The sequence below is a fragment of the Leptonotus elevatus genome, chromosome 11 (genome assembly GCF_054856555.1).
Source record: "Leptonotus elevatus isolate MCC_2025b chromosome 11, RoL_Lele_1.0, whole genome shotgun sequence".
NCBI classification, from domain to species: domain Eukaryota; kingdom Metazoa; phylum Chordata; class Actinopteri; order Syngnathiformes; family Syngnathidae; genus Leptonotus; species Leptonotus elevatus.
The window spans coordinates 18,669,939-18,694,416 of NC_141249.1; the positions used below are offsets into that span (position 1 = coordinate 18,669,939).

Sequence of the window (24,478 nt, forward strand, 5' to 3'; positions counted from 1 at the left end):
AATGTATATCTCGTGTATATAGCAAGCTTAACGCGTCTAAGCTGATGGTGTTCAAACATAGAAGAGTTGTGACTGAACACAATCGAGCAAAGCTTAACATGAACATACGCAAGGATAAAAAGAAATGTCACTCACTTTTTTCTTTTTTCTTAAGAAGACCTTTACGCCCTCAACAGACACCATGATGCTGACCTTTTTCTTTTTGATGTTTTTCACCTTGAACTCATACTGCAAAGAGAAGAGACATAAACAGAACATTAAGAGAGAACATTAACATTGATTAGTGATTATTCATCATCTTGAGCAGAGGGCAGAATTTTCACACCTATGTCTCAGGTACAAAATGGGCCAAAACATTGTTACATGTTGAATATGATGAATAAGAGGGGAAAAGCAATTGAGTGTTAAAATGACCAAAGAAACTAAATGAAGCAACTTCTGGAGAAATTGCTTGTGAATGTTGAATGGAAGAAAAAAAAACAGTTGAAAGGTCGGTGCTGGATTTCACTTTCCTTGGTCCTTCCTCGGGTCTCCTGACGGCGGTGTTCGGTTTAGGTGAATGGTATGGGATTTTTTTTAATAGGTTTTTGGTGAACAAACGAATACACTCACACGCATGCACATACACATACTCACCCACATACAAAAAAAATAATAAAAAAATTTAAATTAAAAAAATAAAATAATAAATGAATGGGGATTTTTGGGTAAAAAAATGTTGAATTGTGAGAAAACCGTAAATGTTTGGAACGAGAAAAATAATAGCCTGCGAAGGGTGAATTTTAGGAACATGTTGAAGTTAGAGTGGTTTGAATCGGCTGAGAAGTGTAGAAGTAGTTGAAGGATGAACAATGGGGGGATAAGAAAAAGTAAAAATATTTTGTGAATGCTGAATGAAGAATGTTTAAGTCTTACACGTTAGTGCAAACAAATAAGCAAGGTGGTTAAACAGATATAATCATTAAAAGATTATATGCCGGATAATGCCTGACACATCACCAGAGACAATTACAGCAGCAAATTAACATTTCATTTCGTGCTGGGCTTGACTCTCTAAGTGTACTCTCGAATCTTTAATAAGCCGGTCAATTATTTTTTTGACATGATCTAATCATTCACATCATCACCGTCACGCATTCGTAATCTCAGTTGTGCTTCATTATTCTAGATAAAACGGCAATGATGAGTAAAAATATATCTGGAAGATACGCAGGTGATTCAAAAATGACGAATTGATTTGAAAGCTAATCGAATAAAAACCTACTTACCTACCTAAGGTGCAACAACAATGAAATGGAAAAAATTCTGAAGTAACTGATCTTAAACTCATTTATTTATACCACAAAATAATAGCATATGAAGAGGGTTGTGTAGACATGTTATATCCAATGTATATTATTACACCGGGTGGCCCCGCCGTCTGCACAGCCCAGTTCGGCTCAATGCAAATAAATAGCTCTAGTCGCCGCGGTGTGTGCCAGTTGGTTCTACTTCAAAGAGAACTGAGGAAACTCAAAAACCACGCCACACTGAACGCACCAGTCCGAACGAGAAACACTAACAAAGAAACATGTAAGAGAAAAGGGAATTATATCCAAGAGTAGGGCAGCAAGAGAACAGAATGCTGAAAAGGGAGCGTAACACTGAAGCGGTTATTAAATATCTGGGCTGTCTGTTATCGCATGTCAGTCTCAGTGGGAAGAATCAGTGTGGATATATTGATAGTGGCAGTCAAGATGGCGTTATTCTGCGTGGCTGCACGCGTAGAAAACAGCTTCAAACACTCTTGTATGGAATGTGTGGTGACACAGCAGAAAGCTGATTTTTTTTCAAGATGTAAAAATAAGAGGGAAATTTATATTTATCTAACATACACAACTGGTTTGGATGCAGTAGCTGATAAACGGCAAATGGATTTTGAATTTGGCACCGTTGTGAAACAGGAATGTGACTCATATACACAAGGGAACAATTTGGGGGTGGAAAAAATCTGTCAAGTTAGATTTGAATTGGGCATACTGACTCCAAAATTGCAGTCAGTTTTTTGTTCACCACAGCTTACCCCCCAGATAAGCAAAAATGATTAGCTGTAGTAAGACTGTAGTAAGAAGGTTAGGTACATTTTATACCATTATACATATCATACCAAGTCTATGAATTCTAAATAGACTCTACAAACATGCACAGGAAAGGAATACAAGCATAAATATGCTTATGAGACAAAAATGGAAAAACAGTAGAATCATCATTATTTTTTTCCTGGCAAAGACAAAGTCATTATCCTCCATTAGAGTTGTCTTCGGTGACGCTGGCAATAACTTTGCTATTATGCCTTTTGTGTAATGGACTTATCATCGTTTTTCACCATTATGGCTTTTTAGAACTTTGTAATCTCCCGAAGCCACCAGGGAGCTGTAGCATAATTGTCAGATCAAGATACCTGTAATATACTAAAGCTGTTTAACGGAATGCAATTCAATTATGCTCATGTTGAGCACTTTGAATGAAATGGCTCCAAATTGGCTAAACACATCGAGTTGGAAAACACTAGAAGTGAACTTCAACTGCAATTGTAATTTCCAATTCTTTGAGTTATTCTCTCCCTTTCTCTAGTTGGGAGAAGCTAAGTCGTTGGGGCAGGATTTGAGTAACTGCTCCTCTACATTGAGAGGAGTCCATTGGGATGTACTGTATGAACCAAATCGTTGCATGTTAAACTTGTGCGGCTGCAGCGCCTCTCCGAACGACTCGGCTTTTCACGAAAGACGATGATCAGATATGACAACATTTCTAAGATGACAAATCAAGATGTGTGTGTGTGTATGTGGGGGGGTTGTAAGTGCATGCTCATACTGAGAATTTAGTTTTCAAATGGCTTTCTAAAGAATGTGATAAACAAACCAATTAAAATGTGTAACACATTAGTTCATAAAACATTAGATTTGTCATAAATGATCCTCTCCTAGAAATACAGTTTATATTTTCACAAACGCTTAAGCTCCCGAATCCTTGCGTTGGGGACCATAAAAACGGGTGTTGTGGCTGTGATTTATGGGTCAGTATATCTTCATGAGTTTATCTCAGGACAAGACTCAACCCATAGTCACCTAGCTTGCAAATGGAAACGGAAGTTTGACCGAAATCTGCCTGTCCTCTTGGTAACATAACACCCATGACAAAAAAAAACACGTTCGCTCACTTTATTTCTCAGCACTTATCGTGATCATTATCTACCAATAGTATTCAGAGTACCGCTCTATTTCCCCTCTAAGAAGATTGTCTGTCAAATTAACGCAGAGCTCGGTAATATGGATGATGTATGAACTGAATTAATACCTTAACCTCTTACGAATATAATGACCATCTCATTACGAAAAGCAACTCTCTTGTTGCTCCTTATGAGACTGCAGATTAGATCAGACGACTGAAGGTAACAGACAAAAAAAAAAGGAAGAGATGGGAAATTGCATAGACACTTCTTTGTGTTATTTAATTGGAATCAGTTAAATCTGATGTAGGATATATGAAATACTTATTTGGAGAACGCATCAATTTTTTAAATTTGTTTTCAGTAATGCAATCCAGTGTGGTTATTTAGATAATAATTAAGTTCCCTTTTAAATAGACTTAATTGGCTGGAAAGTTGATTTTGAGCATCTGTTCATAAGAGATGATAGTTTGATCATTTCAGCACTTGGCATTTCTTAATTAACGTTTGAAGATTTTCAAGTAAGCAATTCCGCTGCTCGGGTTCTCACCCACACTAAGCCCTGGCAACACATCACTCTCACACTCATCCATCTCCACTGGCTCCCGGTCAAATCTCATACAAAATACTGCTTCACTCTTTGAACACGTAGCCTAATCATGCATATTTAAAATATGATACCCACATGTTTTTAAAGGGTATGTTTTGCTAATACTCTTAACTTCTATTAAAGTAGGTCGCAATTTTGCTACAATAAATGTGGGTCACCGTGTGGCAACTGTAAAAAACAACAACAACAATAATTTACTCACGTTTACACCTAAATACAATTTAAAGTCTAGAGAGCAATTTTTAGATTAACGTATAATGATTCTGTAGGTTAAAAGTTCAGCGGTGGTCTTGCTTGCATGAAATTGTCAATTTTCTCTGATTGTTTCTCCATTTATTTCTAAAACACATTTTAGATCGGAAAAATGTAACGGAATATTGGACAGTAAGCCTTACCAATTGATCATTGCAACGTGTAAAGTGCTGACAAGAAAGCTCCATGGACACACAGTGCCTTGAGACAAATCCAGTGTATTTCATTGATTCACAAGTGACTACAAAGATGCTCTGATTGGTCTGTCTCGCAAAGTGAAAAACAAGTCTTGCCTGCTGGCGCAAAGATGTTTATCTGAGTGGAAGGCAAGAGCTCACTGGGCGAGGAGAAACCAAAACAACATACACTCTAAAATAATTATCTTTAGGAGCGAAACGAGTACATTATTTACAAAGAATGTTTGAAGAAATGTCCCTGCCTCTGGGAGCCATTTTTTTTAATTGTGGCGCTCAGTGGACATAAGTCGCTGGCAGCGGCACAATGCGCTTATGTCACTTATTGGATGGCAGAAGTTGGATCTATTTAGTATTTTCTTAAGATAATGTCAGCGAAGAAAAGTTAGGGGGCAAACAACGTTGACGTGTAATTGTAACATGGATGTTGCATATTACGACACCGCGTCTTCTAGGGGTGTTAGAAAAAATCGATTCGGCAATATATCGCGATATTTAAGCGCGCAATTGTCAAATCGATTCGATATGCGGCCGAATCGATTTTTAAACATACAATTTTTTATGGGAATATTCAACAAAACGTCTTACTTAGGGTTCACACATTAAGCATGGAAGAATGTTATATTAATGGAACATTAAGCCTTAATATTTTATTTCAGTGCTGTTCAAACATAAATGCAGTGGCTCAGTTATAAGCCTGAATTTTTAGATAAATAAATACATTTTCATACAAATCTGACAGTGTACATGTACAAGATTACTGATTAGTATTTTCTAAATTTGAGTTAAAAAAAAAATCGCAATAATCAATTTATAGATTCGTATCGGGATTAATCGGTATTGAATCGAATCGCGACCTATGAATCGTGATACAAATCGAATCGCCAGGTACTAGGCAATTCACACCCCTAGCGTCTTCCATCTTGCAACATCTTCACTCAAGACACAAAATGCAGTAGATGACCCAAAAACAAAGTAAAATGAACTTAGCACAAATCGGTTAGATTACCCTTAATGTACTCTGCTAACATAACGTTAGCACTAGCTAGGTTTGTTAATAATGACTGCCATCTCATTTGTGGTTAGTTTTTTTACGAAAGTGACATCTATTTGCATGACTATAATGTGACTTTATACAGAGTGCTTGTTAGCTAAGTAAGAATTTTTCTCATTGTAAGCCAACAGTTACGCCTTGCGTGAAACATATGGCCAGCCATCTGACCTGTCAGTGGCTACATTTTGAGTCATGCTGTTGGGGGAAATAAAAATTGATTGTGAGCGATACGTTTGGCACTGGCACTCCAAGGAGACATATTATATATTTATTATTTACAAGTTCGTTTTAATTACGCATTACACAACCAGGATTTTTGGGGCTGATCCCCGATTAGCGAGTTCAAATAAACCAATCAGCAAAATCTATGTTTCAATTCATGCAGCTGTGAGGCGCATGATATCGCCAAACACATCCCAGATCCCATATTAGCAAGTCAGTGAACATTATTATAAGAAAAAAATATTTTAAGAAGTAAATGCTGGTAACCCAATTGTTCGCTAATGCTAACCTGTGCTAACACTACGGCTCTTGTTGCTCTTTGATCTTGATACGACTTTGCTTCGGCCGTCGCGTCTAATTAGGCTTTTTGCTCTGGAACTTTGGCCAGTCTCACTGACCATGTTTTTGGTGGAGCATTTTTATTTTTAAATGGCGCTGCATGGTGCAGAAGAGCTCCCTCGGACACCATTTTTTAGAAGTAGGCTGTTAAAAAAAGATTCACCTGGTTGTGCAATTTCACACTTGATGGGTGGACAGACACTCGAGAGACCCAACTATAGAAATTATAATTTAATAAGACCCCCCCTTTAAGCTTTTTCAGAGAATGTTCAGATCAGATAAATGCCACTGTTCATTTTCAAACAGGAGAAGAACATAACACATGCAAGTTCTTCTTCAAAAGAAGTTCTGCCCATTGTGCCAGCAAACATCAAAGCGTTCGGATTGCAGGTTTTTATAAATATTTGAGTATCAGGATGCAATATTAAGCACTTAAGAAATTTCAAAACTATAAAACCTGTAGGAGGTCTTCATTAATCTACTGCAACTGAATTAACCGAGACGGTTTGGAGTAAATGTCGCAATAAATATAACTCAAGGAACAATTAAAAAAACAATTGCAAGTCATTACAAGTAAAGATGTACAGATATGGAAGGTAAATGTGTGGCACTGCCGCACCAGTGTGGAGGGAGAAACGTAATCTGACACAGTATATACGGAAATGGATCCCCCCCCCCCCCTCCCAATATTACAGCCAGCAATATATCATATTCTTGCATCTCGCAACGTCCTTTAGGTGGTAGAGTGGAATTTTAGATGTGATTTCTTCACCCTCCAGATAACACACTGTACTGAGGAATCTTTGAAAATGTCTGTTAATAATATTGGACTTAAAAGCCATTACTGAAAACCTTATAGCCAAAGTCTTTAGGTATTAACACACATTCGATAGAGAGATCACAATTCTGTTTGTTCACTATTAGACAAATAAGACAAACTCTAAGAAGATCAGTTGTAGATCTGCAATTTCTAGGGTCACACAGGCCAGCCATTTTGTCTGCTTGATCTGAAATGGGCAGCGGCCGGAAGCTAATCCCTCATTGGGACAAATTATCTTGAGTCCCTGGTGAGATGGCGGATTAGTAGCTCATAGTGGCGCAGCTACCATGACATACCAGAGGCTTATTTCCGTGGCAGTCGTGTACAATGGGACGTATACGTACAGTATGTCAACAAAAACCGCATCACGGGGTGCGGGGAATTTACAGTTCATTTTAAGAAGACATATTTAGCCGCATCAATTAAAATTAATAGTACTTTATAATCCTTGTAAAATGTAATCAACACCATAGTCTTGTTGACGACCCTCTTTAAAACTTTTTTTTTTTATTCATTTAAACTAAAGGCCAGCAATCAAAGACTTATGTTACGAAAAGCAGAGCAACCATGCGCGCCAAAAGTTTTTGGGAAAATGTAACCCTTATGATAACACATTGGCTGGATGAGGGCAGAGGTGGTTCAAGTCAAACAATACCTTACTTAAAAAGCTTAGTATCTAAATAAAGGGTCTCTACAGAATATAGTGGAATATGCACAATAACAACGAGGGGCCGATTCTGAATTTATTTTTGATTGACAATGCTTCAATTTATAGATGTGCAAATAATCGTCATGAGCTATTCCAGTTTGACTTGCTAATGCTAATTAGCGCACTACTTGCGACATTTTTATTTATTACTAAAAAAAAATGGCTATTCATACAAAACACTTCAGGAATGTATACAGAGAAACATGCTAACATTACTCACCGGCATATGCTCTTCCTACGCTGCAAAAAAATAATCTACTTTTATTGTCATAACTTGATTGTGACCTTTTTCTTCTACAGTCTAATGTGGCTACAACTTAACAGTGTATCAGAACGCACGGCACCACACTGCCCCTAAGTGGCCATATCGTGTACAACATGAACAGCGCTCCCAATAAAGGCCCACACAAACAAGGGCAAGACAGTATAAAATAATTTTAATTAAATCGATTTTGGGACATTTAAAATTGATTCTGAATCGCGATTCTTATGAGAATCTATTTTTTTTGGCACACCCCTAATAACAACCATGGCAAATTGAAGAAGATAATGAGTGGACCGCTAGTAGCATGGAGTTATTCCTTACCACAACCTGCTAATAAAGTGAACCCACGCAAAAAAGGCTTCCATAAGGGCAGCAACACACACTGTAAAGTAAGCCCCCTGCCTGCGCCTAAACTGAAGCAATTGAATTGTAGTTAAAATCCTATAAATGTGGACATGAATGAACATTTCCACTTGACTCACAGGCCAAAAGAGCAGGCTATACAGTCAGAGTAGATGTATTGTTCTCTTTCCATTTCCCCCATTAACTCCCCTTCCTGAAATAACACAAACACGAGCACACGCGCTTACACACGCACACTACATTGAAGCCTCCCTTCAGATTAACACAGAAAGAAGCGTGAGACTCTGGTAATGTTGACAACATACACATCCTGCATTCAACAAAAGGCAGTGCCTCTACCAGGGCTCACCAACCTTTTTGAAGCCGCAAACTACTTATTGACTAGGGATTATTGTCAAGGGCTGGTTTGGTATTTTTGGAACAAGTCCACAGGTCCTGAGGGATACCTGCTGTCCACGAGTAGCACGTCGGTGACCCCTGATGTACACTCCTAAACCCACAAGAGAACATTCCAGAACATACTGTACTATGTATGAAATTGAACTTTGCTTGTCTACATATCCAGCAATAGGCTGGTATTAGTGAACCACAACTTTCCAAAACCGTTAATTCATTTTACAGAACAAACAGCAAAACAAATGTTCTTTGAACCGAGTTCATTTGATTTATGTTTGGTTGTGCATGTTTTGTTTTCCCATCCCCAATATGAGACGTGTCTTGGGGTATATTACGTGACAGAATTTTGTGCTTAACTACAATTATTAGGGGTGGGAATCTTTGAATGTCTCACGATTTGATTCTGATTTTTGGGTCTGCGATTCGATTCAGAATCAATTTTATTGGAATAACTTGATCGTGACTTTTTCCTTCGACTCTCTAATGTGGCTACAACTTAACAGAGTATTAGACCACGTGGAACCACGCTGCCTCTCAGTGGCCAAATCGGGTACAACATGAACAGCACTCCAAATAAAGGCACACACAGACAAAGGCAAGACAGTATGAAATAAATTCAATAAAATCGATTTTGGGACATTTAAAATCGATTCAGAATCGTACTAAATGAGAATCGCGATTCTTATAAGAATCGATTTTTGGCCACACCCCTAACAACTATGCTTGTATTGTTTTCTTCACTTGCAAGCTGCATGACACATTTTAACTGGCTTCTTTAGAGAAAGTAAATTAAACTATACCAATCAATGTTTCCGTCACCAGGACAGCTGACTATAAGACAAGGACAGGTAAGACAAAATATATCCACAAAGCTCATACTTTGAAATGACAATTTGAAAAGAATTAGACAGCTGCCATATGTGACGAGTCACAAATGACCAGCGTAACTTGGCCCTTACCACAAAGCTGTGGAAAATATGCTGAGGATAACCCGAGTGCAGACGGGGTCTGAAGCCGCCCCTGGGGTGTTTCTCAAATGCAGAGGAAGAGACACATCCTGATGCAATTTCATCTTGCTGCTGTGCAAGGCCAGTTTGCAGGAGCAGCCTCAGTGGGACAAGCCAGAGTACCAAGAAAATGTCCACTTTTTAACCTTTTTCGCAAGAGCATCAATTGGATGTTCCAATCGTAACTTTATTTCACGGGCCAAAGTACCTTTATACCCTGAAATTAAGTTTTTTCAAGACTGTATCTTGCAGGCCTTGCTTTTGTGTGGTTCACACATTATGGATTGTTGACTGAATGTTACACTTGATTAATTTCTGACTTCTCAGAGAAGGCCAGTGTTAGTCAGATGTGGGTATAAAAAGGTGACTTGTGTTTTAAATTCCTCATTCCTGCTCAAAACGGTAAAATGTCAAGAGTTCACTGAATTTGGGCTAGCCCAAGTTCAAGCACTTCATGATTGCTTGTTGTCTCAAATGGGTGGTGATCTACAAAAATATAAAGCACTGTGCATTAGAGGTGTGCTCATAAGAATCGCGATTCTCATTTAGTACGATTCAGAATCGATTTTAAATGTCCCAAAATTGATTTTATTTAAATCATTTTATACTGCCGTGCCCTTCTTTGTTTGTGCCTTTATTGGGAGCGCTGTTCATGTTGTACACAATTTGGCCACTCAGGGGCAGTGTGGTCCCACGCGTTCTGATACACTGTTAAGTTGTAGCCACGTTAGAGAGTAAAAGGAAAAAGTCACGATCAAGTTATGCCAATAAAAGTTGGGGGGGGTTTTGCCGGTACGTAATATTAACATGCTTCTCTGTATACATTCCTAAAACGTTTTGTACGAATAGCTGTTCTTTTGAGTGATAAAAGAACCGTGAGTAGCGTGCTAATTAGCATTAGCGAGTCAGACATGAATAGATCATGACAATTATTTGTACATCTATAAATTGAAGCAAAAATTATTGCCAATCAAATCATTTTGAATCGAATTGCACACCCCAAAATTGGATGACCTGGAGCCAATCCTAGCAGTCTTTGAGCGAGAGGTGAGGTCACATCCTGGACTGGTCGACAGCCAATCGCAGGGCAGATATATTACTAAACATCCAGCTCAAGTATGATCGAGTGAACGTCGTTTGCAGGTTATGTGAACTGGAAAAGTTTATATACAATGTGGCAGTGCAAAAAGTGAGGCCGACAGCAGTAGCACACAGCTTAATGGAAGTGTCCGCGAAGAGGAAAGGGTTCTATTAAAACCATAATGGAAGGCAACATAATTCCATCCCACGCTCTCCCACTACCTAAACACGCAATAGCACATACACACAGGAACAGGAACACAATCGCCCTATCGCGCAATTTCTTGAACTCTCTTTCATCCGCCCTGATCTAAAAGCCTCGGGAATAATTTTGGAGCACAGTACTAGCAGCGGTATTGTGTTAATCTCTTGGGGGAGTCCAATTATTATGTATATAAAAAGGATGACGACAGCCCGTGTGATTACAGTTACAGCTGCAAGAGAGATTCAGAGTTGGAATAGGTAAAGAATACAATGATGATGTAGGCAATTCCGCACTGTGGCCATGGATGCTGTAAAACGAATATTCATTACAGGAAGTCACATGATCGTCTTTTTTATGAACATAATGTCCAAGCTGTTAACTACACTTTAACACTTTCAAGTTAATGTGAAAACGATTCGAAGATAAAAGATAACCCTTTGATTGGATTCATGTTCACACATCCAGTCCTTCATTTGGTCCCGAGCAAGACTCGAGTCCTGACTCTACAGTAGCCAAACAAAGCCCTTACAAACTCTAAGTCAGTCACTTTTCAAGTGCCTGGCATATCTGACTGGTTGGCCGCCGTTGTCCGATTTCTACTACATCGACCTTGAAGGTGACTCAGGCACAGCACGGTCCGATTTTTGTACACATCTATACTGAGCAGGGCTTAGGCTAGCTCAGCACATAGAAACTGTAAAAATGCAAATCCACGCTGTCCGAGAAAACACTTGGCGAAAGCTCCACATCGGTGTATCATTTCGTAAAAAAAAACAGATCAGAACATAACGTGCTTAGTTAAGGTAAGGGGCTGACTGTGGGATTGAGATGCCTCCGAAGAGAGGAAAGGAAGCCAGAGTTGAAAATGGTTGCAGTGATGAGATAACGCACGGGGCCACAGCTGATTGATGAGGGTAGCTTCGAGGTCAAGCTTGGAAGCAGACGATTGCTGCTCTCGTTTGCATGCGTGGATCGCTGGAAATTTTGGTGGAAATGCTCACTTTTGTTACGCAGTGTACTTACTTTAGTTTAGTTTGTATCAGAAGAACACGAGCATAACAGTGCAGTCATCCAAAAGGCAAAATGTGAAAAATCGATCAGAAATAAGAGCCAATCACGAACATTTTTAGCTCTTTAGATTGAATGAAAAATTTCACAATTTTTTTTAATTTTGAAATGTCAGAGAGCAACAAAATAATCCTGTGGGAAAGATAATGCCTATTGTTACAGTGTAAATATTTGACCTTGTCAATGAAATTGAAAAATTAAAAGAACTGAAAGGAGACTGATTCTCACCTCTTTTTCTCTATAACTGCTTCAAATATCAAAACGTATGTAGTAGGTTTGTTGCGATTGCATTGCATTGCTGTTAATGTTTATGTTTTATGTGACAGCGAAGGCTGTTTGAAAGCGCTATATAAATAAAGATGACTTGACTACTGCTGCTTTGTCATATATTGTATCTATAAATATTAAGAGTATTTCCCGTTCTTACTTAAATAAGAATTGGCAATATTTACAAGACATGTTATTTTCAAGTGTTATTTTAATGCTCTTACGGGTAAACACGAGCCCTGGTGTAGGCGGGGGAAGTCTTTGAGGTGGCAGCTCAGCAACAGTAAGCATGACAAGTGTAGAGGAAACATGCCTGGAGGATAAGCTGTTGAGGAACAATCGAAATTGCGGCTGCTGGGGTTGGGAGGGTACGTCACGAGGCAAAGACAGAAAAAGGATCACGATACGAATGGGATGGAAAAACCCAAAGTAGGTAGAAGAACAAGAAGCAATCCTGGATGAAAAGGAGGAGGGGGACGAGGCGGAAGGGGGAAGGGCACAAAGACGGATTAGGGTGACAGAAGATTGAAGTAAAGGGTGGAGGAGGAGGAGGATAAAAACTAAAAGACGAGAACGAGGCAGTTGCGGAAGAGGCGAACCCGAGGCGTTGAAAGGAAGCGGAAACGAAGAAAGTAGCTACATTTTGTTCATTGTAAATTTTCTGAGATGCCAACCTTCAAACTTGAGAAAACAGGATCCGCTCATGAGTAAACACAAAATACCTGGACGTATATCTGAGTGTCAGACAATGATTGATGCGGGAGCTTGCAATAAACTGAGCACCGCATCAGACTGTCGGGATGTTGATTGATGCGAGAGCTCACACCTACTGCAAATGGCGCATTGTATCAAGGGTGCCGGACGTTGGATTGACGGCTGCGCCGGTTTTTGTCTTACTCGTGTTTCAAGTTCGTTTTCAATATATCCACATTTTCTTTTGCTGGACTGTTGGGTTACTCCGCCGATTGCCCCCCCCCCACCCCCACACTGAGTCTTGGATCAAGGTTTCTCTCACGTCAAGGAAGTTGCTTCCTTGTTTGTCTTGCAAGTGATGAGTTTGATTCTGGACCTGGTCCATGGCTAAAGTGCTCTAGGACAATTCTTGTAGTGATTGACGCTGTACTGGACAAGTCTCATTCAAAGTTATAATTTGATTGCTGTTGTTTCCTTCGAGACTGTACGACATTTTTTGGTTGGTTTGGGCCACAAGATAGTTTAACTGCATGCCATTCGCAAGCCATAAAACACTGTAGGTTGAAACCTTTGGAGACCGTAGACCCCCCGTGCTTGCTTTAATCACAAGTAGACATGAGGCTATTTGCTGTGGAATGTTAAGACACCACTGCAGGTGTCTGTCATGTTTGGTCGGCATCCATGATGAAAGTTTTTAATACAAGAAAATGTTTTGTGACCGAAGCCTCTTCACTGGTCACTAATTGATGGCAGGGCCAATATTAAGACATTATATGGTCGGTGCTGGATTTCACTTTCCTTTCTTTGGTCCTTCCTCGGGTCTCCTGACGGCAGTGTTCGGTTTAGGTGAACGGTATGGGATTTTTTTTAATAGGTTTTTGGTGAACTAACGAATACACACACACTCACACGCACGCACGCACATACTCACCCACATAAAAAAAAAAAGTAATAAAAAAAAAAGCAATGATAATGACATTACCAAATGAACAATACTGAGCTCTTAATTTTTTTAAAAAAAAAATTAAATAATAATAATAATAATAATTAAGACATTAAATGGATTCAATGTTTCAACTGAGTCCCCCAGGTCTAGTGTAAGCACTTTTTTTTTTAGTTGTTGTTTTTGGGCAGCCTGCACAGAGCTGCAAAATATATAACTTTTACAAAAAGGAGCTCCTGGTAAATAATTTGCAACCTCCCTAATTGAAATGAAATAAACCAAATTAAAGCAACAACTAACCCATTGAAAATGTAACAACAACAAAAATCCCTTGGAATTGTCCAACATTTTGCTGCCATTTAAAAAAGTTTGTTTACATGTCCCACATAAGAAACCAGATGACGAGCATGATCTCCATGCTTTTGTCAAATCGGTGTATTTATCATATATGCGGAAAAAGTATGTGTATAGTAGATACGGTTTAATTAATTTTGTTTTCCACTAAAGAAAGTAACTTTTTAAAGGCGGATTCAAACCATGTTGGTGTCTCCATTCATTGCAACAGGCAGACAAGGCATCCGATTGTTTCTGAGAAGGGGACCAGTGAATCAGTCAAAATTGAATTCAGCCGCAGTTGAAAAGCAGGAGAGTTGAGGTACAGCGTGAGGCAAAGTAGCTGTGAGTAAAAGGGAATTAAATGAAAGGGTGCGTAAAGACGGGATCGGATAGAACAAGAGCTGTCAATGTAAAATGGAGGTATCAGGTTTTGAGATTCCCTGATGGTGCTCTATATTCTTAAACGCAACATTAATCCATTTCCAGACTTTCTTTTGTGAGGCTGTATATTAATATTTTTTCCAGACGAGACACTTTAATTTGCTGCTCATAGCAAGTCTGCTTTAATAGGCTTCTAGCGCAACTTCGGTAAAAAGTGTGCTGTACCAAGTACTTATTCCGATGTTTCAAATCTACATTTAACGATAGCATGGCTTAGCGGTCTTTTCCTCTTAAATTTCTACTCATCCTCCTTTCATGTTAGCCATACTACCGAATGATCTAGTGGGTGTAATGATTCACAGGATCAGGTGCGCGCCGTGTTAGCCACACTAGCTAGCCAAAGTGAACATGCTGGTCTTCCTGGCAAAAAAAAAAATACGTTGAATAATTTTGTTAAGCAGTGTTGTTTTTTTATGGTTACTGTAACGTTGAAACGGGAAGACTTACATCTTAAGCACTTTGTTTTCAAGAATTATTATTATATATATTTTTGTATATATCATTTAATTTACCAGTCATGCTAAAGCTCTTGGGAATGTCATGGTTGTCGCGTACCCATGCTTATGCTTGAATAATGTTTATGGCATTGGTAACACTTGTTTGCACTTTATGAATTTAGCCTCAATTACAATGTTTAGATCAGATTACTGTACATATATTCCGCATTTAAAGCTTATTTATTTAATTAGATAATGAAAATATAATTGATTGCGATATTCAACACCCATATCGCATGTTTTTTCCAATATCGTGCATCTCTACTAAATATCAAATGTCAAGTGTGTACTTTCTTGCTCTTCTCTGGAACATTTTCGACTTCTCCTTAATAGCGGTAGCGGACATATGGAAAATGCCAATAACAAAATCTAGACAAATCAGAACACTGAACTTTGTTTGGACACGACGACGCAGGTGGTACGGTATCATCAAAATGGATTAAATACATTTAGGATGGCTTGCCTGCTCTTTTGTCTTTATTATTCAGAAATGCATTGTTTTTAAATGTTGTTAATTGGATGGAATGTTGTTCTTACTGACCTGTTTCTTGTCTTCTCACACTTACTTACTATTGATACTATTTTAGGGTAACAAGAAGCACAATTGTTTACTGGTGTTATTTATTTTATTTTTTTTACTATGGGTGTGTTAATCCAAAGTAAATGCATTAGCGCATGTATTGACCGAGCGTATTAAAGCAGTAGACTGAAATACGAGGTGTTTTTTTGTTTTGATTTTTTGCTTAACGGTCTTGATGAAGCTCATGTTTTTGTTTCGTTTTTAGCTGCAATTATTTTTATTATGCGCGCACAAGCAGCTGTCTAGGTTATATAGTCTTGTAGACCCAGTCTGACAATCCGTATATATACACCCCCCCACCCCCTTTATAACAGCATCTAGCAAACAATGGAGCTAGTTGAGCATTAACTGCTCTTTAAATACAAACATACATAATTTACAGCCTTCCTCATCAGCATTTCCCTCGCAGCCAGTTAAAGTTAAAGAGCCAACTGAGGAAGCATCAAATCACGAGCTACATAAACAACCGCCATTCTCAATCAGAGATTGAGGAGAAGCTGTAATTAATGGTAGAGTGGCATGAAGGGTAATGAGCCATGCATGTCTTTGTTGGCCCGCTTGTCTTTCTCACCTTTCAACTTTGACCTTTTAATAAGAAAAAACTCAAGCAAGCTGTATAATGAGGAATGAAAAGCACACTTTGTTCATATATATTACTTAGCTGGAGTGTCTCCAAAGGAAACGTCGTCCACTGTTGCTGAATTCTAATATACAGTGAAAATAAATAATAAATAATTCACAATGTTTACGTGAATTTAATGATCAAAATTATTAGTATTCCGTTCAGGATGCTGAAATCAATCCATCGAACTTGACTTTTTGAGCACTTTTTCCTCCAATAAAATGCAGCTCAAAGCGCTTTACATATGCCGCCACTCATCAACACAGACACACGCGACACACGTAAATATACGCAGGTTCCCAACATTCCAAGTAAGGAACCAGCATCTGAGTGAGCCGTCTGCACCAGAAGCAGACAAAGAGACCGCGGCGGCCACAGCACACCGGCACGGAGCCGCAGTGCAGTGGCGCAAGAGGAGCCACATAAGGCCACTGAGGACCCCGTGAGGCAGGACCACCACGGCCGCGGCTCTCGGTGCAGCTGGCTCCCTCTGGGGAAACACTCAAGGATCATAAAAGCTAGAATAATTTCAAACATAATTAACAGAGCTAAAAAAGAAATGTATGTAATTATAGGAAACACAGCTGAGGTTGGCAGTTTCAGTTTCTAATCTATTATACTTTTTTTTTTTTTTTTGTCTTTCAATGCCCCACCATGGGAGATGCTATATTTGGGCTCATATGCCATATTAACTTTAAATGGACGGATTTACTCTCTAAAGTTTACACTTGCGTATCTGTGATTCAGTACGTGTCTTCGTGCAGTATGAACGGTAAATCTTGCACATTCTACAGTCTACATTAGTCTCAAGAACTAGCATGATGCTATTAGCCATAATATTTGCCAACATCTTCAAAAATTCCACAGTATGCAGGGGGTGTTAGAAAAAATCGATTCGGCAATATATCGCGATATTACGCAAAAAAAAAACGTCGTACTTAGGGTTAGCATTCACACATTAAGTATGAAAGAATGTTATATTAATGGAACATTAAGACTTAATATTTTATTTCAGTACTGTTCAAACATGAAACAGACAAACTGTTTGTTAAATGCAGTGGCTCAGTTATAAGCCTGCATTTTCAGATAAATAAATACATTTTCATACAAATCTGACAGTGTACATGTACAAGTTTATTAGTAGTATTAGTATTTTCTAAATCTGAGTTTTAAAAAAAATCGCAATAATCAATTTATAGATTCGTATCGGGATTAATCGGTATCGAATCGAATCGTGATATGAATCGAATCGCCAGGTACTAGGCAATTCACACCCCTAGTATGCACTGAAACAATTTGTTTGACGGAGATTTTACGAGCTTTACATTACATTGACTGTAAAGCACACTTGGAAAAGAAGCAACGGAGGCTAATGTATTTTCATCCATTTATCTAATATTTATATTATTAAGTTGCCTGAACTAAACTAAAATGAAGAATGGAGACATGCTGCAACCATTTTTTTTCTGTGTGACAGGGGAGTGAGTGTGAGAGGATTAAAACACTTGTTAGTGAGCAGCGTTAAAATTGAAAAATGCTAAACGCTAATCCATGTGATCGGTATCGGCCAATCTCAGTCACGGATGATCGGTTATAGAATCGGCAGCATAAAATTGACAGCTGAAAAACTATGTACACTATGTATATATGTATGTATGTACGTACGAGATTAATCTTTGACCTCGACTATATATTTTTAAATCAATGTATTTCTTGAGTTTATGTAATTAAAAAAAACAATAATAAAAGTATTAATAATCTGAAAATGTGCGTTTTTTTCTGCTTCTGGAAAAACACCCGCTTAATTTAAACACTTAATAGGATGTAACCCTGCAACATAACCTGTACACTAAGTAGCATACTCAAAGACCACTTTTGTAGTTTCTTGCGGACCACCATTGAGGATTAATAAACAGGATGATACAACCAAACAAATTCCCGGAATTTTCCAATAGGAAGGGGAGGTTCGCCATGTGCGTTTTCCCTCACAACTGATAAACCACTTCCTCTGGAAACAAGCATTAATTCCTTGTAAAAACAAACTTCCAGGAGAACACAGAAACGCTTAGTTGATGAAATGCCGCTAGATGCTACAGGGCTAAACGCACTGCACAGCTAGGTCGCTATTTCCTGCTTTACAAAGCCATTAGTTTGCTATCAGCAAGCAGCTCACAGGTGACTCATGCATGCAGTGAACAATGACACCATACAGGGAGAGGTTGCCAGGTTACCCAGTCCAGCTTTTGACTGACGGTGCACAAATACAGGTCAGATAGAAATCTTGCAGAGGTCAAAGAATTTCATCAAAGAATCTCAACGTTAGATTTTGATGTCGCTCCCGTGTTACAGTGGCAACGGTTAAAGATTCTGTAGGTATAAATCCAATCCTGTTCTTTCGTCACATGACAAGGTCTGTTTTTTTTTCCACTGGCTGGCCCTCGATCTGAACTGCTGCAAAAGTTGTTGATCGTTCGCTCGAGAAACGGACGGCTCTCACGGGTATCCACAAACACTGGAATTGCTCAGCACATTTTATACCTGTTTTGCAGGAGGAGGGGGGGGGGCTAGAAAATTGTGAGTGAATTGACCACAGATTAAAAGAGAGAACATGTAGGAAATTGTCATTAATTAGCTTTTTGTTAAGGACGTAGTATGAGCAGTATCCAAAATTGGTTATAAGGATAATGTATTTTTCTTTTCAAATTAAAGACATTGAAAAAAATTCCAAAATGAAGAATGCTTTAGAATCTCATGTTTATGTTCATACTGCAGTTCAATTCTGGCTATTTCGGCGCGTTTCCATTGCAGGTTCCAGAATTTCCTGGCCCCGCTCTCCATTGCTTTTCCATTACAACTGGCGCCAATTAATTGTGGCGGGATCAAATGAACTGTGCAAACCGCCACTGCACGCTCGCATTGAGTGGAGTTACGATTTCACAGGTGGGGGAGTCTCGGCTACTGATTTTGCGGTGATTCCAAATATGAATTGCAGGTGCGTGATGTGGCGACGTCGCGAAATTACAGCCCACAAAAAATGCACAAAAAGCAACGGCTTTCGGTAAAAGGTGATAAGGAAAATAGTTCAGGAATTTTTAAGATTGTGGGGTGGTCAGTGGTCTGTTTCCCGTTGAAAAAAGAATCTATTGAATTGACATTACAAAATTATGGACAATGTTTGCATGCATTTCAACCCTATAAAAAATAAAATCATGGTCATGTTAGTGAATCATGATTTGAAATAAAAGCAAACAATGTCCATCCTTTTTGTTTTTTTATGTAATCCAACAGACTGTTTTGTTTCCAGGGTATCTTCCTTCCAAAATTAGAAACCTGTGGTTTCCCGCTATTGTGTTGTCAGGCCAGTGTCGGAGCATTTTCACACTGGACCAGCCAAAGCAAAAGCTCGTTTTCCTGCCGACAACAGCTGCCATGGCAGCACGCTGGGAGGTCCACTTCAGAGGTGCCGGGCACAACTCGGAAAAGGTGAAAAGAACATTTTGAGCCTTCTGCCAGCCCCATTGTGCATATGTGCACGTGTGCTGGAAAGCACCGCACCAAACAATAACATGACAAATGGCACATCTGGCCCATGACAAGGCCAACTTAATTAGATTGGAACTGGAAGCTATAAACTAAGGCTGATTAATCGAGCGCCGATTATAATTGGCTGATTATTGCCCTTCAAACATCTACCAAAACAATCGGCCAATTGGGTCAAATGGTTGATTATTTTCCCCTTAAAACTTTATAGTCAAAGAAAACCGACGTTTCCGACGTTGTGAAAGTACCCCGAATGCACCATTTTGCTTGCTTAGCATTAGCGACTAGCAAGTGTGTAAGCGTATGTTATTCTGGTTATTCTGTTGTCCCTAAGCGTCCTTTAAGATGTTTAACGACACCGCAGTTGGAGTTAACTGTAAAACTAAAACACATGACAACAAGAATTACATCCACAGTATGTTTAAATACAAAACATGCTTTGTTTTTAAAACATTGCTAGCCTAGCGCTTGTGCTAAAAGCGAAGGGAGGATCCCATTCAAACAGCCTGTTTTTGTCGCTTTGCTGGCTTCTGAAAACACAAATAAAAGCTATAAAGGCTCATTAGATAAAATGAATAAAAAATATTTGAGCATGTGCATTTGTATGTTTTATGTTTGCCGTTTTATGCAAATCAGCGAGAGATCACAGCAAAACATCATGAAAATGAGTGTCAAGCACCCCCACACTCGTGGCAAGCAATCCAATTATACGATGCAAAGTCAAATGTTGCCAAGTTGGCACACATGCACTCATTAAGTGTAGTTTTGGGGAAAAGCTGTAAATCTTGCGTTTGCACAGCTGGCGGTCGGTCAGGACAGATCGCACTCGAGTGCACAGCTTCAAAGGAACGCTCCAAACGGTGATGAAGGAGCATGAGAAAGCCACCAGGAGGTTCAATATTGTCTTCATTCTGCACTTTTGCACTCACAAGTTACAACGCTGCTTCTCGTGACCTTTTGTCTTCGCCGTTACTTTGTCAAACTCCACTCATCAGGCACTTTACACTGGATCAATTCAGGCGTATTCAACACAAGAACTGCAAATGCCACACTGCACTGAACCAGACAGCGGGTGCATGAAAAACTACCACTAAAGTTGAACTACACCATACCAACAGTATAGAAACATACATCGAAAATATACAATATACTGTACTTCTGCTCTGCTTCTGAGGCTAAAAAATATTTGCTTTTGAACCGTGACCGGGGTTACAAATATCTGATGGACTCTTGACGCATTTCAAGATGCCCCCAAGATGAACTGGTTCGTGGCGGAAAAAGTTTTTAATCTGGAATTAAAAGCATTTACACTTAGTCTAACCTCAGTTCTGTTAGCAGCTGATAATGTTTGCGTGTGCAGCATAACAGCGAAATGATTATGCACTAGGGGTGTGCCCAAAAAAATAGATTCTCATAAGAATCGCGATTCTCATTTAGTACATTTCAGAATCGATTTTATTTCAATTATTTTATACTGTCTTCCCTTTGTTTATGTGTGCCTTTATTGGGAGCGCTGTTCATGTTGTACCCGATTTGGCCACTTAGGGGCAGTGTGGTTCCACGCGGTCTGATACACTGTTAAGTTGTAGCCACATTAGAGAGTAGAAGTAAAAAGTCACAATCAAGTTATTCCAATAAAAGTTGTTGTTTTTTTGCAGCGTGGAGCCGTCCTTTCGAGTGATAAAAGTGCCGCAAGTAGCGCGCTAATCAGCAATAGCGAGTCAGACTGGAGTAGATCATTACGATTCCTTGAACATCGCTAAATTGAAGCAAAAATCATTGTCAATCAAATCATTTTGAAGCAAAAATCGTTCTCAATCAAAAATCGATTCTGAATCGGATTGCACCCCCCCCCCCCCCCCACAAAAATTTTTTGGAATCAAATCGAATTGTGAGACATTCAAAGATTCCCACCGCTATTATGCACCATGTTTTCTTTGAACTCTGGGCTCTATTAATTGACCCAAGTTTGCTGACCTCAGAACCTTACTAGGATTAGTTTCCATCAGTATTTCTTTCTTGTATTCAGTACCTCAGGCATTCGGTGATTTATAGGCCAGTAAGTATACAAAGTACACTACTGTAGTACACCACTATTTGGAATACTGCAGTGTAGAATGGTCCAGATGGTCTGGCTGGCGCCAGTGACCCTATTCGAGTCTCGTTTGCAGAGCCAGCGAAAGTAGGAAGAAAGTAACAACAGTAGCAAAGCGGAGACAACTTACCCTGATTCTTCTCATTGCTGCCACGATCTCCACTCGACTGCTCGGTCGCGTCACATCCAGACTGCCGATGTACTGGTGGTGTCAAACGGAGCAGAATCATCGTCACATCTCCATTTAGTCTCATCGTCTTAACACGTTCTACTTTGTATAGTTCGCACTGCGCTGCACTTATTCTTGTTTCGCCAGCGAGCGAGTAGCAACATCACTTTCTTAACAAGTCAATCGTGCACAATAATAGAATTCATCGATTGGGGGCGGTTTTATTCCACTTCAGCACAACTCCTGTTACTTTTTTTTTTTTTTGCACTTGCAAAACATACCTTCGCCTCGAAGTTGATTCCGTGTTGGAAGGCTTCCTCGTTGTGTAGCGGAATCCTCAAATCGTGCCCATCATCGACCAGATTGTATTTGCTTTTCACGGGCATTTTCAAACTCCGCAGTCTTTTTTTCGGGTGGAGGGCGTCAAAAAAAAAAAAAGAGCAAGGCGTCCAAATGGGACAGGGATCAACTAGAAATCCGCTCAGTGCATGTTGTTCCTCATCGCACTGGACGGGTCCGTTCCAGGAATTGCAGCGCCCTCGACACTCGCCACCGACCTCGTCCCCCGCAAACGTCTTCCAGCAGAACCCGATGTTCGCAAAAACTCGAAGTAGTCCTCTCAACGCTTTACCAACGCACGCGGCGTGCACAGGCGGATATGTTTTGCAGAGTTTTACTTGGAGTGTGGAAATAAGCCGAGTCCTGCCCCCGTCTGAGCGGCTGCCGGACTCCCCCCCCCCCCTCGCACCCGCACCCGCACCCGAGCCAGCATGGAGGCAGGCAGCGATTGGAGGCGTGCGGCCATTCCAGCGGTTTCCATTCGACCTGAACCCACCAGGGCCGTCTGGAGGAGGGGCCCTTGCTTTTTTGATACCTGCCCCCTTCTTCCTGCACGCACGCACAGGACGTGCACGGGAAGAACCGGAATTTTCTCTCCGGCAGTTCGAAGGAGTGGCTTTTCTCGCTCCGAGGCAAAGTTTGCCACTTTACTGCCAAAGGTTATCGATGATTAGGCACAATATGACGTGCGTATTACCTGAGGATTGTCTTAGCATATACAATTTGCGTAATGCCGTAATGATCTCCCGCATGAATGTTTTCAGCTGTTTAATTTTATTGCATGCCCACAATCTTACCATCTTTGAGTGGAGTTGCACAATTCTATGAATTTCCAAAGTGGGAAATCCACCGTGGGAATGAAAGGAAATAAGGAACAGGGGTGGCGCTACACCAGGGCCAGGAGGTGCTGTAGACCCCTGAGAAATCGGTGTAGCCCCAGTTAAGCCCCTCCAGCATAAAAAAAACAAAAACAATCCTAATATATATGTGGGCTATAAATGATTTTTTTGCAGCCCCACTATGTATTGGTCAAGCTCCCCTTTGGCCCAGGAAGATAAAAAAAAATTTCATTGAGCAATGCCTGATATGATAATTATTAGTAACAAACCAGGAATTTACTCAATTGATTTTTTGGCTCTTAATATGGAACGTTATGTTTTAACAAACAACAACAAAAGTTTGAACTTTAAATTTCAGTTAGCCTGCAACAAAAAGGTTTAGTTTTTGAATTGTGTAATTTCATGTTCGTTTTTAAGTGCATGCTAATATTGCACAAAATACAACTTTATATCTGCTCTACGTGTTATAAATGTTAAATCAGTCCTTGGTAAAAGACATCTCGTCTTAGAAATCAATAAGTTGCGTTCCAGTTATTGTGTTCTCTTCTGATTGGTATTTGTAACATACTGTAGACTTTTACTTGATTATTTTTGTTAAGAAGCAATGCTTTCCTCTGTTATTTTGGATTTGTTGGAATTGAGATGTTTCTGGGGTTGGTGAAGAATTCTGGTTGGTGGCCCGGTGGGGGGTGTCTGGTCGGTGCTTGATTTCACCTTCCTTTGTTTTCTTTGGTCCTTCCTCGGGTCTCCTGACGGCGGTGTTCGGTTTAGGTGAACGGTATGGGATTTTTAAAAATAGGTTTTTGGTGAACTAACGAATACACGCACGCACACACGCACATACACATACACATACTCACCCACATACAAAAAAAAAAGAAGAAAAAAAAAGAGCAATGATGATGACATTACCGAATGAACAATACTGAGCTCTTTAAAAAAAACAATTAAAAAAAAAAAGAAGTTAAATCAGTCCTTGGTAAAAGACATCTAGTCCTAGAAATCAATACGTTGCGTTCCAATTATTGTGTTCTCTTCTGATTGGTATTTGTAACATACTTTAGACTTTTACTTGATTAATTTTGTTAAGAAGCAATGCTTTCCTCTGTTATTTTTCTGCTTGTTTTGAGACTTTGGCTCTCTTTTCACCAGTCCAACGTTGCCACGAGTGGCGTGTCTATATTTGTATTTTTATCAATTTGACCTTGATATGACGATCTGCCTTGCGAACGGTCATGTTTGTTTTGTTTTTTTAAAGACGTCCAAAATCTCAAATATTTCTGTCACACTTTCCTTGGCAAAATAATCATAACCAGATGTTTAAG

General features: G+C 39.5%; 1 protein-coding gene across 2 annotated transcripts in view; it reads right to left on the bottom strand.

Annotated features, from left to right (window-relative positions):
* Positions 1–22,825, bottom strand: part of LOC147166328 (carboxyl-terminal PDZ ligand of neuronal nitric oxide synthase protein-like) — a 55,447-nt gene extending 32,622 nt beyond the window's left edge. The window contains exons 1-3 of one of the 2 annotated variants that reach the window (XM_086089909.1): positions 22,257–22,825; positions 21,937–22,008; positions 136–228 (exon numbers count right to left, since the gene is read on the bottom strand). In XM_086089909.1, coding sequence (XP_085946035.1) covers positions 136–228; positions 21,937–22,008; positions 22,257–22,361 — 270 coding nt within the window. In that variant the 5' untranslated portion in view covers positions 22,362–22,825. The remainder of the gene's footprint in view (positions 1–135; positions 229–21,936; positions 22,009–22,256) is intronic. The other variant, XM_086089908.1, reaches the window with a different exon arrangement.
* Between the last annotated feature and the right edge of the window lie 1,653 nt (positions 22,826–24,478).